Source organism: Chroicocephalus ridibundus, chromosome 4, assembly GCF_963924245.1.
Source record: "Chroicocephalus ridibundus chromosome 4, bChrRid1.1, whole genome shotgun sequence".
Taxonomy (NCBI): Eukaryota; Metazoa; Chordata; class Aves; order Charadriiformes; family Laridae; genus Chroicocephalus; species Chroicocephalus ridibundus.
In genome coordinates this window covers 74,541,496-74,557,007 of record NC_086287.1, presented here as the reverse complement: position 1 = coordinate 74,557,007, position 15,512 = coordinate 74,541,496, and the positions used below count along the sequence as shown (strand labels likewise).

The 15,512-nt window shown below is 47.8% G+C and overlaps 1 protein-coding gene across 3 annotated transcripts in view; it reads left to right on the top strand.

Moving 5' to 3' along the window:
- The window catches only part of WDR59 (WD repeat domain 59), a 50,980-nt gene that overhangs the window by 19,690 nt on the left and 15,778 nt on the right, over window positions 1–15,512 (top strand). For 2 of the 3 annotated variants that reach the window (XM_063334181.1, XM_063334179.1), the window contains exons 12-19: window positions 2,057–2,189; window positions 5,298–5,422; window positions 6,251–6,415; window positions 7,610–7,705; window positions 9,141–9,297; window positions 10,558–10,627; window positions 10,914–11,067; window positions 14,833–14,889. In XM_063334181.1, coding sequence (XP_063190251.1) covers window positions 2,057–2,189; window positions 5,298–5,422; window positions 6,251–6,415; window positions 7,610–7,705; window positions 9,141–9,297; window positions 10,558–10,627; window positions 10,914–11,067; window positions 14,833–14,889 — 957 coding nt within the window. The remainder of the gene's footprint in view (window positions 1–2,056; window positions 2,190–5,297; window positions 5,423–6,250; window positions 6,416–7,609; window positions 7,706–9,140; window positions 9,298–10,557; window positions 10,628–10,913; window positions 11,068–14,832; window positions 14,890–15,512) is intronic. The other variant, XM_063334180.1, reaches the window with a different exon arrangement.

The following is a 15,512-nucleotide window of genomic DNA, read 5'->3' as shown; positions in this document are numbered from 1 at the left end:
TGTTCTGCTGTCTGGCAGCAGGTAGAAATTGCTTTTGCAATTACTAGAACGGCTGTGGTGGGTCAGACCAGAGGTTCATGTGGCCACGATGGCCCATATTGCCCTATCTTCTCTTCAGCTGTGGTTGTCTTGGAAGAGGATAAGAACAAGGCAAGTATAAAGCGATATTTCTCTCAAATGCCCTCCCAGCCTCCTGCAGTTTGCAGCTTAGAGTTTCGTTGAGTCTGGCGTCCTTGTATTTGACAGAGCTTGGTGAGTTTCACTTCCATAGACTTGTTCTGTCTTCTCTTGCACCTGTATAAATTTTTGTCATTTTAAACATCCTGTGAACAAGGAGTTTCATGGCTTTTCTGCATGTTGCGTAGAAAACCAGCTCCTTTCATTTGTTTATTTCGCAACCTGCTAGTTTCATTACATTGAAGATGAAATGAGCAGACATCTTGTCTGCGCTACTCATGTTTCTGTAGACCTCCATCAGATCCCTCCTCAGCTGCCTCCTTTTTCAAAAGGTCTTGATTTGCTTCATCCCTTGTACGAGAACTTTGATTGTCCTGCCTTTTGTGACCCTTTTTCAGTTCTACTGTATACTTTTTGGGGCGGGGATCTGAACTTTTGTTCTTTCCAAAGAGTTCCCAGTACTCATTTGGGTGTCAGGAGGATGGGGCCAGGCTCTTTTCAGTGGTGCCCAGCGACAGGACAAGGGGTAACGGGCACAACCTTGACCATAGGAAGTTCCACCTCAACATGAGGAGGAACTTCTTTCCTGTGAGGGTGGCAGAGCCCTGGCACAGGCTGCCCAGAGAGGTGGTGGAGTCTCCATCTCTGGAGACATTCCAACCCCACCTGGACGCGTTCCTGTGCCACCTGCTGTGGGTGACCCTGCTCTGGCAGGGGGTTGGACTGGATGATCTCCAGAGGTCCCTTCCAACCCCTGCCGGTCTGTGATTCTGTGATTTTGTTTTTCAAATTGCTGGGCGTAATTCCATGAAAACATCAGCTTAGTCTGGCCTCTACATCTTGTTCCCCGAGTCAGTTTGAACTTGCTGTTTTTCCCCTGTATGCATTGCTTTATATTTATCTGAACTGAAGTTCATCTTTCATTTTAATATAGTTACTCCGGTCAGGTCCTTCTGTGATTGTTTGCAGTCAGCCACTCTTGTTACCACCCTGAATGACTTGGTGGCATCAGCAAACCTGGTCATGTTGCTATTCACCTCCTATTCCAGGTTTTTAATGAATATGTTGAGAAGCATGTGTTCCCAGCACAGATCCTGCAGGAGTCTTGCAGGTCTGTAACAAACCTTCTCTGTGAAAAATGACCCTTTACTCCTACCTGATATATTTGTGAATATTTTATTTCTTTCCTGTCTTTAAACCAATTGTTCATCCATGTCAGAGCCTTTACTCTTCCCCTGCTGGCTCCCGTTCTTTTGTCCTTGTTTTTGTCTGGATCAAACTACACACTTGATGGCATGTTGCTGGTGACCAATGCTGTAATTTGCTACATCGCGCCCTTATCCTTTCTCCTCCCTGTGTTTCTTCTCTTCATCTTCCCTGTTTTCTTGTGCTGAACTTAAAATACAAGTTTTCATGGTCTCTTCTTGATACAGGACCCAGATAGGCCCCTGGTATGTACCTGGGTCTCTAGATCCTACTGGAATGTAAATATCAAAAGCAGAAAGTGTGCTACTATTAGATCTATTCTAAAAAACTAAACCAGTTTTGACAAATTAATTCAAGGAATTAAAGTCATATCAGCTTTAGTTTTGATTAAAGTAAAACCTCTGGTATTTAGGCTGGCCCTGTCAATTAAGTGGCTTTGTAAGTGAGCAGGAGATTTGGCCAGGCTCTCTGAGGTGACAGAGCTGAGGATGCTGGAAAGTGTAAGATCATCTGTCTTTGTCTCAGAAATAATGCTGAGGTCTTAGTTATGACTCTTGCGTGGACAGACCTACCTTGCAAATCCAGCTCCCTGGAGAAACGAGTTGTTTAGTGGTGGCTCTTTCCGCAGTTCTGTCTGTGTTGTGCAGCATGTGGGTGTGCTTCTTCTTTTCAGCTCTGCGCTAACGATATCCTGGATGGAGTTGAGGACCTCATCGATGGGATTTCTCATCTGCCAGAGCCAGACAAGACTCTTCACCCCCAGGACTCTGAGCCCCAGCATAACTCTGGGCATGGGGATGAGGAAGGTGAGACAAGCGGTGGCACTTGAAGCACCAGCTATCTTTGTCTTGGGAAGAAGATGCATCTTGGCATATGAAAATAGCATCGTAGGCAAAGCACAAACTGGTGCTGTTTCAAAGGTTAATAGATTCCCCATCTGGGAGGAGGGAAAACACAGGGGTTTCTCAGGGTGGTCCTCCCAAGCTTTTTCTCTTCTCACACAATGATGTCATTCTAGCTGTAAAATGGAGCTCTTCCTTGTGACTAATACCATTGAATTACGCTCTCTTTACATCATAGTTGTGGCTTGCTGCCAAAAATATGGCAATCAGAAAGTCAGTTCTGGCTCTTAAGAAGGTAGTTCCGTTTAAGCGGAGAGGTGAGCCCACAGAAGAGGGGGGCGTATGGGTAAGGCACTGACACAAGCTGCTGACGTTGCACCCGGTACCTGAATGCTTCTGTTGGGGTCACTGTGTGTGCTGATCTAACGTGGAGATGCTTGCTGGTGTCTTCTCCCATCTGCCAGAAGCAATATGGAGAGAAGCTTTGAATTATTTTTTTTTTTTTTTTTTTTTGATGAGAGGTGGCTGAAGGCTGGCAGAGCAGAGGAGGAGGGGTGGTGTCTCTGATTTCTGAGTACTAGAGGGGTGGATGGGAGTGGGTCAGAGGCTTCAACAGAAAGCATGGATTTGGCTTTATGGGAGAGAAGGCATACAGGGGAGGAATGCGAAGGAGGGTTTGTGTGGTTAAGGCTCTGGCCAGGTTAAACATTCAGGGTATTAGTGTTTGAAGAGTGTAAGTAGCAGAATAGAAGAGGTTGCAGCAGAGACCCGTGGTGATGATGTGCACATGAAAAAGCTATCTGAAGAGATTTCTGTGTCTAATCCTGAGGGAAGAGAAACGGGTGCTCCCATGCCTTTGTGTCAGCTTAAGTTTAAATTCGCAGCTCCTTTCTGTATTGTAGCAGGGTGCTACAAGGTGCTACAAGCCCATGTGAGAGGCTTACTGGGAAGCAACTTGATTCTCCCTTTGACTTGCCAACAAACTGGAGGGAAGGGGAGGAAGCGGTCTAATATCTGTCCTCTGGAGAAAGGAGCCAGCTGTGAGGTCCCTTAGGGAAGGCCTCTCTTCCTAACTGTAAGTTTCCTGCCCACCAAATCCCAGTGAAGTTCTTTTCTCCTCCCTGTCCTGGGTGGCAGCAGAACAAGTTTCTGAAAGTTGTCAGCACCTCTGTCTACGTGAGGGTCTTATAATATGATAGAGAAAGTCCTGGTTACCTGTGCTCACCATGAGCAGTACTGTGTGGGGAAGCACAGCCTCTCTGGCCCCAGCTGGGAGTGTTAAGGGTTCTCATTCTGGCTGCCTGACCTCTCTTTTTCCACAGGAGAGAGTTAACTCTTTCGCTGTCCCTGATGAGGTCATGTTAAAATGTCCTGTGTGGTTTCTGTGTGGGTCTGGCTTTGGTTCAGATTGCTACGGTTTCCCTTGTGGCCAAAGGGAACGAAAATGGCTTTTCTGTAGCAGGGTAGATTTTGCTGCAAATAGTGTGACTGCAGGATCAATGCACAAGCACGTCCCTAGGTAGGAATTTCAGTTCGTTCTCGCCTAAAAGCTATTGTGGACGGTTGATGTTTCACCCTGGAGGTGGCTGCGTTTCAGCTGCAGACAAAGTCTCCATGTTATATTAGTAAAGCACTTTGGGGGATCTTTGAAGAGAACAGCGCTCTGCAGATAAATAGGAAAGCCCACCAGCTGTGTCTTGAGTGTACAGCTCTGCTCACTGGCTGCTGCCTAGAAAGGATCTTTAGGAATATAAACAAATATGTGGGCTTTTGGGGATTAGAAACTAATTGGGAGGGAACGGGAGGAGAAGACAAAGGGAGGGTACTGCCCATATTGGGAACGTCCGAGATGGCGTTTCAGTAAGCTATGTGGTGTCTTGAGCTAGAAATAATTATCTTCCCCGAGAGCCACTGATCTTCCTTTAATCCCTTTTTCAGCTCCCTTTTGTGAAGTATATCTAGGCACTACAATAAAATCACAAACAGGAATGAATAGCTAAGCATCCCACCTATCCAAATTCAGCCACCCACTGGGCAGCAGTAAGACCAGATATATTTGTCCCAGCAGTGAAGTCAGTAACTTTTACACAAACACCGGTAAAAGGACAGCTTTTTTGCATTTCTTGTCAATTTATTTTTTTTCTAGGAATAGTCTGTGCAAGCGTGAGAATGACAGCTGAATAATAGGGACTTCCCTTGTGTCTTTGGAACTATCATCAAAAAAACGCATTTGGTCGTCTTAGGAAGTTGGTGCCACCGCAAAACCCCCTTCAGAAGGAGTTGCCCCGGCCCTAGGGGGAGTACACAGCAAGATACGAGGCAAAAGCCAGGCACCACCACAGGCAGAGGCCAATTCTCCTGAAACTCAGCCAAGTTTGCTATCTTAACCATAACTCCTTGTGTCCTGCAGCGCTTGCCTGGTTGTTTAAATGTATTCTGGCCTTCAGGGGTTATTGTCCTCCTGAAAACTGTTGGAACTGGGCAGCTAGACCCAGCATCTCGATGAGTCTTTAAAGACCATTACAGCACTCTAGTGCTTTGCAACATGAAATGCAAACAGCTACAAATGAATTAAGCCTCTACTAGGGACAGAAATACCCTCTTCTCTCTCCCAAAGCCTTATTATGCTTTGGAAGCATTCCCTGAAAGCCAAGAGTGGTGGGGGGTGAGTCCCAAAGACGAGAGCTCCTCCTGGAGACTGCTTTGGCAGCAGTTCTTTCCCTGTGAACCGAGAGGCTCCAGTTCAGCTGTTTGTGACTCTGGCAGCCCTGTGCAGGGAGGAGAAGGGGTCTCAAATGGGTAGAGACAGACCATTTAGGGCTGTCCAGGCATCTTCTGTAACCTTTACGGGAAACCTGTGTGCAGACAGGTTTGGTTTTTTGAAGAGCAAGGCTCAGAAGCCTGCCTCTGAACAACAGCCGAGACCCTCCAGCTCTTTGCCAGGTAAAACTCATATCTCCATGTGTCAGGAGAGCAGAGAAAAGCCTGCTGTCTTGGCTGCCTCCTGGCATCGCGTGCCAAAAGTCTGTCTATTATAGCTGGTCTCAACCTGTTCTCCATCTTTCCTGTCAGCCTTAAAAGAAGATTTCCTGAATGACCCCTTGGTGGGAAAGAAAACGGACCAACTGGGACTGCCTCAAACACTGCAGCAGGAGTTTTCACTGATCAACGTGCAGATCCGAAATGTCAATGTGGAGGTAGAGTGTTTCCTTTTGCTGGTTTTTTAGGAGGGGATGTGGGCAGCCTGGCTCATCGGAGCTTTTTGAGGGGAACCTTTCTTGCTGCAGTGACTGCTGTCTGTTAACAAGGTTTATTTTGAGCTGTAGAGATCCCCTTGGGCAGGGGTAGTAGGAAAGAGGATAATCCCAGACACTGGGAGCGAGGGAAGTGTTTCAGCACAGTAAGTACACTGGCACTGGTCCCGAGAAGGCTGGACGGTGTTTTCCTCTCTGCCTAGACTGCAGAGTGGCTGATCTCATTTCAACTGTTTCTGAACCTGATCTGCCAAGCCCTCCCTGTCCTGCACTTTCTCCCTCAGTTTTGGCATCTCCCTGGCATGCCAATGCCTCCTCTCCGCGTGGAAGCTGGCTGGAGGCACAGCACTGTACTGGGATGGGAGGCTTGAAGCATCTGCCTGTCTCCTGTGGTTTCATAGCTCATGGCATGATCCTGATGCAGTTTTCCGAGACAGTAGTACATGATCTTAGATGGTGCCTGTTACTGCTGCACTGGGCCTGGAGTTCTCCAGGGCCAAGTGAAGCGGGCTGGGGTGCAGTGGCTTTTGGGATCCTGGCACTACCTGGACGATCCAGACGCTGGGATGCTGGACTGGCAGTCTGCTGGTGCCAGCCAAGTCTGTCCCCATCTGCCTGGGTTTTTTTTGCTGTCACTGTGCCCTTGAGAACAGCATGACTTCGTCTTACCGGGCGTGCAGAAGAATCAGCCCATCAGCATGACTTTAAGCTGCTATAAGTTTACAGGTCCTTGGAGATCTAACTACAGAGCGATTGCTTTTCCTCACACAGATGGATGCGGTGAGTCGTAGCTGTACAGTGTCAGTGCACTGCGGCAACCACAGAGTCAGGATGCTGGTGATGTTCCCTGTCCAGTATCCCAATAACGCTGCACCATCCTTCCAGTTCATCAACCCGACCTCGATCACTGCCTCCATGAAGGCAAAGCTGCTGAAGGTGTGTGGGGAGTGTACACTGTCTTTATAAATATACAAGCTGGGCACTTGATGGTTAGATTACTTGTGCAATAAAACATCTGACCTTGCTGAAGACACAGAACCATAGAATGGTTTGGGTTGGAAGGGACCTTGAAGCCCACCCAGTGCCACCCCCTGCCCTGGGCAGGGACACCTCCCACCAGCCCAGGTTGCTCCAAGCCCCGTCCAGCCTGGCCTTGAACCCCTCCAGGGATGGGGCAGCCACAGCTTCTCTGGGCAACCTGGGCCAGGGGCTCACCACCCTCACAGCAAACAATTTCTTCCTGAGATCTCAGCTAAATCTCCCCTCTTCCAGTTTAAACCCCTTCCCCCTCGTCCCATGGCTCCCCTCCCTGATCCAGAGTCCCTCCCCATCTCTCCTGTAGGCCCCCTTCAGTACTGGAAGGGCATTATAAGGTCTCCCCAGAGCCTCCTCTTCTCCAGGCTCTTCTCCATACCACAGGTCAGTTTGAACTGATACGTTGTGGAGCTCCTAGGGGTGAGGTTTTTGTTGGCCTTGCAGCCCAGTATTTGCCTTTTTCCACTGGTGCTTTTTAAACGTGTGTTCTTCGCTGCTACTCTGTTCCGGTGTGATGTGTATTGCGTGAGGATCCCTAACATCTTTCTCCTCACACAGTTGCCCCCAGCCCCGTAATAGACAAAATGACCAGCGAAGCATCCAGCTGTGGAAAGATAGTATTTTTGAACTGTGATGCTGCTTCCTGCTCTCCTGTTTTAAAAATGAGGGGACTTTTTACACAGACCTCGCTAATTCCAGACCAGGCGTTTGATATATGGGGTGGGAAGTTCCTATTGCTGGGAAAATCCTTTCCCCAGCAGCAAGTTGATGGATCATTTTGGATTTCTTCCAGAAAAAAAAATGATCCAATTTGCCACAAACCGGTGTGGAATGTATGGGCTACAGTAGAATAGAAGCCCAAATCCTGGCTGAGGGTGTGCTGAATCTAGGTGAACCCTCAGTGCTCTGATCAAAGCTCGCATCAGTTCCTCAAAGCAGACAGCGCACCGGTGGGCCAGTGCGGCTCCAGTGGATGTTAGGGCATGTCTTTGGTCTCTCTGTATCCTGGTATCTTAGTTGTTCTGCAGACAAAAAAGGTTGTGAGGAAGGTGTGGCTGTAACCATGATTCAAGCTGCATCTTGTATGTATTCCAGATACTGAAAGACACTTCTGTGCAGAAGGTGAAGCGGAACCAGAGCTGCCTGGAGCCCTGCCTGCGTCAGCTGGTCTCCTGGCTGGAGTCTGTTGTGGTATGGAGAACTGCGTGGGCTTTCTGCCCTAGTTTGTCTTCTCCCAAGTCCCGCACCTCTGACTCTGCAGTGAGAGTCCGGCCCCATTAGACATGTTAAATAGACCCCTGTGACTGGCCATTACATTTGTGTAAGCGCTTCTGGTTAATGTTGAAGAAAACTGAGCGGATGATTAGATGCATTTTGTTTCTGAAAATTGGGCCCTGAAGGTTTTCTGCTTTGTGGAACTCTGTGTGCTCACCGATATTCATGTTAGCAGGAATGGCTGGGGGTCAGAGCATCTTACTGGTGCATGGTAGCTCCCCAGCTCTGAATATATCTCACTGAGTGCCAGGGCATGGTTATCATCTGTGAGAGAAGATAAGAGGCCTCAGGGAGCTGCTGGCTTCATTCTTGTCTGCAAGGCAGTGGCAGATGTCTTTACCTTCTCAGTTCCAGTCAAAGATCCTGCTAGTCCTATTCTAGGGTCTTTGTTTTCTTCCCTTGGGAAAAAAAGAAAAAAAAGCTGTGAAAGTCTGTCTTTTCTGAAGGCTTGTGCTGGGGTTATGTGGGGATGATACTGCAGATAAATCCAAGTCACACTCTGCCCTTAGCTGAGAGATCTGCGATACCTACTCAGCATCCCAGTGTCAGGTATTAGGTCTGTGTGTGGGTGAAGTGTAACCGGAGTGGGTGTTTTTAGCATTCAGGAAAAGATTGGAGAGTCTCCTCGGGTTTTCTTTTAGAGAGATTTTGTTTATTCAACACGAATAAAGGTGGTTTGTTTTTTTTTTTTTTTTAACATGGAAAGGCTTAATTCTGTTTGGTTTCAGCAGTAATGTTGTAAGATTGGGAACTTTCTCCATTGTATGGAAATCTGATGACTCAAGCCAGGCACTGCTACCTTTAAAGAATTCCATTAAACCTAAGCTGTAGTACTCTTTATCCAAATAAAATCAGATTTCTTCCAAAATTCCTATGGATAAGCCTGAGGTGCCCCAGTATTTCATACCACCTGCCTTCCTTGAGACTCCCAACCTGCATTTGACACCCCACAGTTCTGTAGTATTCCTATTTGAGGAGACTTTGTCTCACTTGTATCATTGAGGTACCAGGTTTGGCTCAGCTCCCTGTGTTGAGAGTCCTGTCCAGAGTCTGAAGGTCAGATTTTCTGTATAGTTTCCCACTGTTTCACCCCAAGTTAAGCTCTGCATTTCAACACGGCTATGGTGGGAGAGAAATCTCTGGACGAGCAGCCAGAGAAGCCCTTTCCTCAAAGGTGAATGTGTTTGCGAGTGCCTTTGCAGCCAGAGCAGTGACTGAGCCCTGTGCTTCTGCTCCGGCTCAAAGGCCGAGCACCTTCCGTGAGGCTGCGTGGTGCTTCCATGCCCAGTGCTCCAGCTGGGTTTCTTTCCTGTGGCAGTGGGAGTGTGACCTTGGCTACCTTCTGTTTCAGAACCAAGAGGACAGCACGTCCAGCAATCCCTACGCTTTGTCAAACTCCGTAACACCCCCCTTGCCCACCTTCGCCCGGGTCTCCAATGCCTACGGCTCCTACCAGGACTCTAATATCCCATTTCCACGGACCTCTGGAGCCAGATTCTGTGGTGCAGGTTAGCCCCATCGCTGATACGTTACAACAGCTACCCGGGGAACGGTCCTCTTAATGTCTTGGGGAACACTTGCCTGTGAACAAGACGAGGCTTTGGTCACTGCCATGCAATGAGTAAGAAATGGTATTAAAGTAGCGATGTGATAAATGTATAGAGAATGAGACTAGTTAGCAGCTGTTTGCAGTTGGTGTTGCGTGTGGGATTTTAGGATTTGGAAATCTAGGACTAGTTGAAGAGATGGCCTTTGGCTTGTGTATGCCAGAGACAGGCCTTTTACAGAAAACTGGGAATAGCTGTTTTCCTTGCCCAGTTCTCTCCTACCAGCATCAAACTGCTGGTCCTGTTCTGGCTTTCACTCTTCACAAAATTACTGTGATTTAGGGTTGAACTTACCCCTTGCTGACACTGTATTCTTGTTACTAACCACTCTTTTCTCATTCTGCACCCTTTTCTGTTATCCAAAATAGCTTCCCCTAGGTCATTGGGAAATTTCTTCTAAATGGGAGTGGGAGTACAAACTGGGTCTCTAGGAGAGTGTACAGTGCAAAGATCATCCTTAAAAAACAGGCTAAGAGCTGTTAAGTTTCGCTGAGCCGTTTGAGATGCAAGCATGTCTCCTCCGGACCTGACCGCATCCCAGTTTGATCATGTTTTGAAAGCTGCTTTTTGTACAGGCCTCACCGAATTCCCAGCAAAAGTAAAACAGAGTGGTATTGCACTGAATAGGCTCAGTGAAACCTGCTAAGTCCTGAAACTCTTGCAAGAGTGGGCGGCTGAAGACACTTGAGATGCTAACAAATGGGATGAGGCTTGTGAGAGGGTGCTTTGGAGGTGGCTTTAGATGGCTTGGGTTATCCTCTTGAAGAGAAGAGTCATAAAAACTGCAGTGCTTTCTCTGCAGAGCTAAGCATCACCTCACTTGCCTCTGCCGTATCAAAGTGCTTGACAAGTTCTGGTGGAAGAAGCATGAGTATGTATTTGCTCATGTTCTTTTACTGTCTTTTCTCTAACATCTGTAAGCCACTTGAGTTGGTGCTTTTAAGACAGTCGTCTCAACAAAACATGCTCTTTAATGGGTTCGCAGGGAGTAGATTTGGGTTGAGAAAATGAGATTGTCAACGTGTAGTTGAAAGCTCAGAGTAGCGGATAGGCACCCAGCCCTTTGACTCTGCCTTAAATGACCGGGTTTCCCCATGTAAACCACCCCTGGGTAATCTGCTCCTCCTTGTGTGATCTTTATGCCGTGTCCTGTCTCTTCAGGGTACCTGGTGTATTTCACGAGACCCATGACCATGCACCGTGCCGTGTCCCCAACGGAGCCCACCCCCAGGTGAGTACCCTACGTCGTATTTGAGGTGTTCCGCTGTCATGGGCAGGAAGGCAGAATGTCACGTCTTACACTGGAGCTACTGACCCTCAGAAAGTACTGACCTCTAGTGTTAGCTGTGTCCTTGACACAGAGGCCAGTCCCTTATGTCACTGGCCCGCAGCAGAGACCCCTCCCTTCAACACACCTGAAACATTGCTAGCAGCTTGGGTTAGTGGAGATGTCAGCATGAGCCTCCAGGGAAATTGGGTGGCTGAAAGCTCCTGAAAGCGTATTCTCTTGTTTCCAGGTCCCTGTCAGCTTTATCAGCGTACCATAGCGGCCTCATCACTCCCATGAAGATCCGCACGGAGACTCCAGGCAACCTACGTTTGTACAGTGGGAGTCCAACACGCAGCGAGAAGGAGCAGGTCTCCATTAGCTCCTTCTACTACAAAGAGAGGGTAAGTATCAGACCAAAAAGCCTTTCCCAATACTTCAGCTTTTGTGATCTGTATTCCTTTCATATAGCTGTGAGCATTGCTGGTAACAGAAGCTTCATATTCCTCTCAAGGAGACATCCTTTTACAGGCAGCTCTGTAAAAACGTCGCATGGATTTATCTTCTGGTAGTAACTTCTTTACTGATCCTCTCTAGCATTTGACCTGCTTATTTTGATATCTCTCTACACTGACCATCACAGCTTCCTTCAGTGCAGTGCACTGTCTCCCTTTGCAGTACGTTAGGGTTAAAATCTCACACATGAGAAGTTGTAGTCTCCAGATAAGCACACGTAGGCAGTTCTGCTTTTCTCAGTACTCCCTGATATGTAGAACTGCAAAGGGTTGTGGCTTTTTGCAGCTTACTGACAACCTCTCCTGGATTATGGGGTATATTTAGTTATTTCTATTACAGGTGTCTCTTTCAGGGATATGTGCCCCTTTGGACTTTTTATTTAAACAAAAATCATTCTTAACGTGATTCTCCAAAGATCTTCCAATCCACACACTTCTGGTTTAGGTGTAGGTCTTGCCGTTGTTGCTGTTTACAAGCAAGGCGTTAGGGGAGAGTGGGGTTGTTTCCTTGCAGGATATAGTGGGCGAGCGAGACCTGTTGGTAATTTTAGGGTGGCCGTAGGGTAGTTCTGAAGCAGCTGAGGGCCCCGTGTGCCTGGAGCAAATGCTGTGGGATTAACAGTCCGTGCAGCTTGCTCAGAAACAAACTCCTTGCGCTGTAGCAGCAGGTGAAGAGGCCTGTAAAAATAAGCTGAGCTTCCACCCGGAGCCTGAGAATTCAGGGCATTTGAGTAGTTTGCCCGCTGTCCGTGTGGAGGGCGCACGTCTGCTGCGACAATGGAGAACTTCCAGGTACCCCAGGGAAAGCTGAGAACTGTCCGCACTCTGCTGCAGTGGAGCTTGGGAACGCCTGTCCCAGGAGCAGAGGGAGAGTCAGAGCCTTGAGCTCTCATCTCATCTCTGGGCACTGAAAGAGGTCTTAATTTTCCAGTAGTCCCGGACGTGACAGCTGACTCCTCTCGGACTGGGTCCTGCTTATGTGATGTGAGTTAGTCATTGCGCCTACCAGCCATGGGGCGAGCCTCTCTCCCCATTGCAAGCTTTGCCTCCCTACAGACCCCAGAAGACTCTCAGAGTCCCCGTTCCGTTTTTTTTTTTTTTTCCCCCAGACAAACTTTTTTGATGAGAAGAGAAAATGGTGGTGCCTGGTACAAGAATTCCAGCCTGTTCTAGTCTTTGCAGGAGAGTTTATTTAAAGAGCTACCTCTGTCCTCTGCAGCGTGCTTGTCTCTGACATACAGCTCTCTAAGATGACAGACAAGGCTAAAAATAACATGTGGAAGCAGCTTGGTGCAATTTCATGTGACCTGTCTCCCAGCCCTTGTATTGATGGCGACAAGATTTTTGTCGGGGGGAGAAAAAAGTCGAGAGAACAAAGCACGTGTGTAGCCGTGTCTGCTGAAAGCTAGAGAAAATTCCTGTGTTCCCCTTTCCCCTGCCAAGCTATCCCCTCGCGTGCTGGGTTGGAGGAAGTGTAGGGGCCCTAGCAGGGAGCTAGCTCGAACGTTCTTGCAGATGAAATGGTTTTAAAAAAAAAAAAAACCTTATCTCCCTTCAGCAAAGGTTTTCTGATTCTTCAGGAGTTGATGGTTGTGGCCTCTGTTAGATCGATGCTACATATTTTTATGTCATTTCGTTGTGAGCATTTTGAAAAGCCTAGACTCTGAGTCTAGTTAGCCTCCCTGCTCCGAAGCTTGGATTTTATATTTGCATTAAATAACAATGGAAATTTTTGGATGTTGAACTCTCACGTTATATAACTTCAGGCCCAAAACTGAATTTGTCAGTGATAACCAGGTAATCAAATCCCATGTAGCAGCGACTGGCATCGCTGCCGTTAGCAAACAAATAGAATTTGCCCGTTGCTAGACAGGAAATATGTCATGTTCCCGTACAGGTAGGGGAGCTGCTGAACCCAGCAGAGATCTCCTTAGTAAAGCAAAATGAAACTAAACCTGTCACTGAGCCTTTCTGTGCTCATTTAAATGTGTGTGTATACATATATATACATATATATATATCTTTCTCACTTTTTATTCACACATGCACACTCCTTTTTTCCTCCCTCTTTTTCACTCCTCAAAAAAAAAACCCACCAAAGAATAGTAGTCAGCAGAAAGGAGAAGCTGTGTCTGTGCAGTGGCGGTGCCATCACCGTTTCAAACCTGGATGTTAAGGAAGGTGCCATGGCTGTGTTCTAAGCCCCCTGGTTAGAGGGTTTTGCCAGTGGGGACCTGGGGACAGCTCAGCCTTGCCTGAGAGACAGCCGTAGACAGGGGTGGTGGCTCTGGTGTCCTCATGTTTCCCATCGGGGAATTTGGTGGGGCTTGGGAACCGCTGCTTCTCAGAAAGTCCCTCAGGCTTTGCCCGGTGCCCACCTGGTTGAGACCTCTCAAACTCACAGCACATGGGGGTGTAGGCTGGCAGCAGTGGCTGCCTGCAGGAGAGCAGGACTTCACAGGGGGACCGAGCTGCGTTTTCCTTCTACCAATCCATTTTTCCTTCTCTTGTGAGACCTGGTGAAGGAATACGTAGCACGAAGCTGCAGTCTTCTCCTCCTGGCTCCTTCTGTGGGGCCCGCAGCCATCCTCACCCCTTGGCTCCCTGTCTGCAGGGTTCTCCCAGCAGTGAGGCGCAAGGGAAGGTAGAGGCTGAACGCACGGCTGATGGTCCTGACTGCTTATCATCAGCTGAAAATAAATGTTAAATATATTGCATGAGATACAAATAACCCTTTTCTTCCCATTTTTATTGTGTTGACTCCTAAAGAACTGTAACAGACTTTTATTTTTTCTCAAGTGAGTGCACAGTAATGTGCTTTGAGAGATTCCATTTATTGTTGCTATAATACTATGTTCAGTACTTAATGAAATGTCTGCAAGTTTGTAATGAAAGCCTACTTTGGAGCTATTCTGCATAGTCAATCAGTGAATTTGATTGCTCAACCTGAATGAGTCCCTGAACCCATAATGGCAATTTCCACCTGGCCTTGCCAAGTAGCAGGGTCTCTGCATCCCTTCTAATAATCCTGACATGTGGCTTTTATTGTTTGAAATGAAAGTGAACGGTTACAGCAGGTTCCAGTGAGTGAAGTCCTGGAGGATGCCGAATGTTAAAGGGATGTCTGAGGAAGCAGAGGTGCTTATTTACCTTCCTGTGCCAAGGCGCTGGGCAGCTGCGTTAAAAATTATGCAGTTTGCTGCCTTCCTCTTGAGCCAGACGGAGTAAAACTGGTTAGAGTAGGAACCTGGCACGTGGGGCACCAGGGTGTTGTCCTCTGCTCTGCTGTCAGTTCATGATATGAACAAGGTCACATCACTGCAGTTCAGTGCTTCTTGCAGTAACACGGCTCTGCGTGGGAGACTTCATTCTGATGTGCGGTTGCTGAAGTCTTCCACCGCGGCTGGTGTGGGGCACAGACGCAGCAGCCCCGGCTTGGCCAGGGCCGTAGGTAATGTTGTATAGAACAATTGTGTGTGGATGAAAGGGGGGGGATCTTGGTTTGCAACTGTTCTTTGTGTAACAGAACCATTGGGAACAGTATCTTTTACTCTGCTGGTTCAGGGCACTTTTCATTTCAGTTTATTTACCTTTGTCTTTAATTTTCTTGGTGTCTTTCTTCCCTTTTCCTGGGTATAACGTTTTCACATACAGATGTCTCCTCGTTCTGCCCGGCGACGTTGGTCCATACAAGCAATTAACGACTTCCCGGTACTGTGCGCTGTGCTAATACTGTCCTTGATATAACCCTGTCTTCTGCCCGAGGGCCCAAGAATAAAATGCCACCTGCCTGCCTTTGAGTAACCTGCACAGAGGTGGGGGACTTGCACTCCACACAGGGCCTAGGGCTTCAGGAAGAGTGGATGCATACGTAAGTGGACAGGAGCAGACGTTGGTTTGCAGGGTACAAACACTGACCTACAAACATGTCTATTTTACCTGGCCTAGCAGTCGGGAAAGGATGCCAAGGGGTAGTTTGAAGTGTAAGAAACGATCCAACCTCTAAGAAACAGAAAGTGCACGGCAGAGGAGCTGGATGATTATTATGCATCGTCAACCAACTGATGAGACTGACATTAGAGCACCTCATTTCTGAGAAAGATGAAGCCTTGCTGGAGAGGGAGGATCACTTAAGAGCTGTGGAAGAAACCAACTGGTTGAGTTGCTGACAACGATCTGTCATCTCATTAAAATGAGCTACCTCTTCTCAGTGCAAGGCGCTGTAAAGCCTTATTTCTTGGAGCAATAAATAGAATTTCTCCTTAATTTGTGATCTTCCCCCAGCCCTTGGAATCGCACCGAGTGGTTGTGCTTCCAGCCACCCTGGCAGGTAC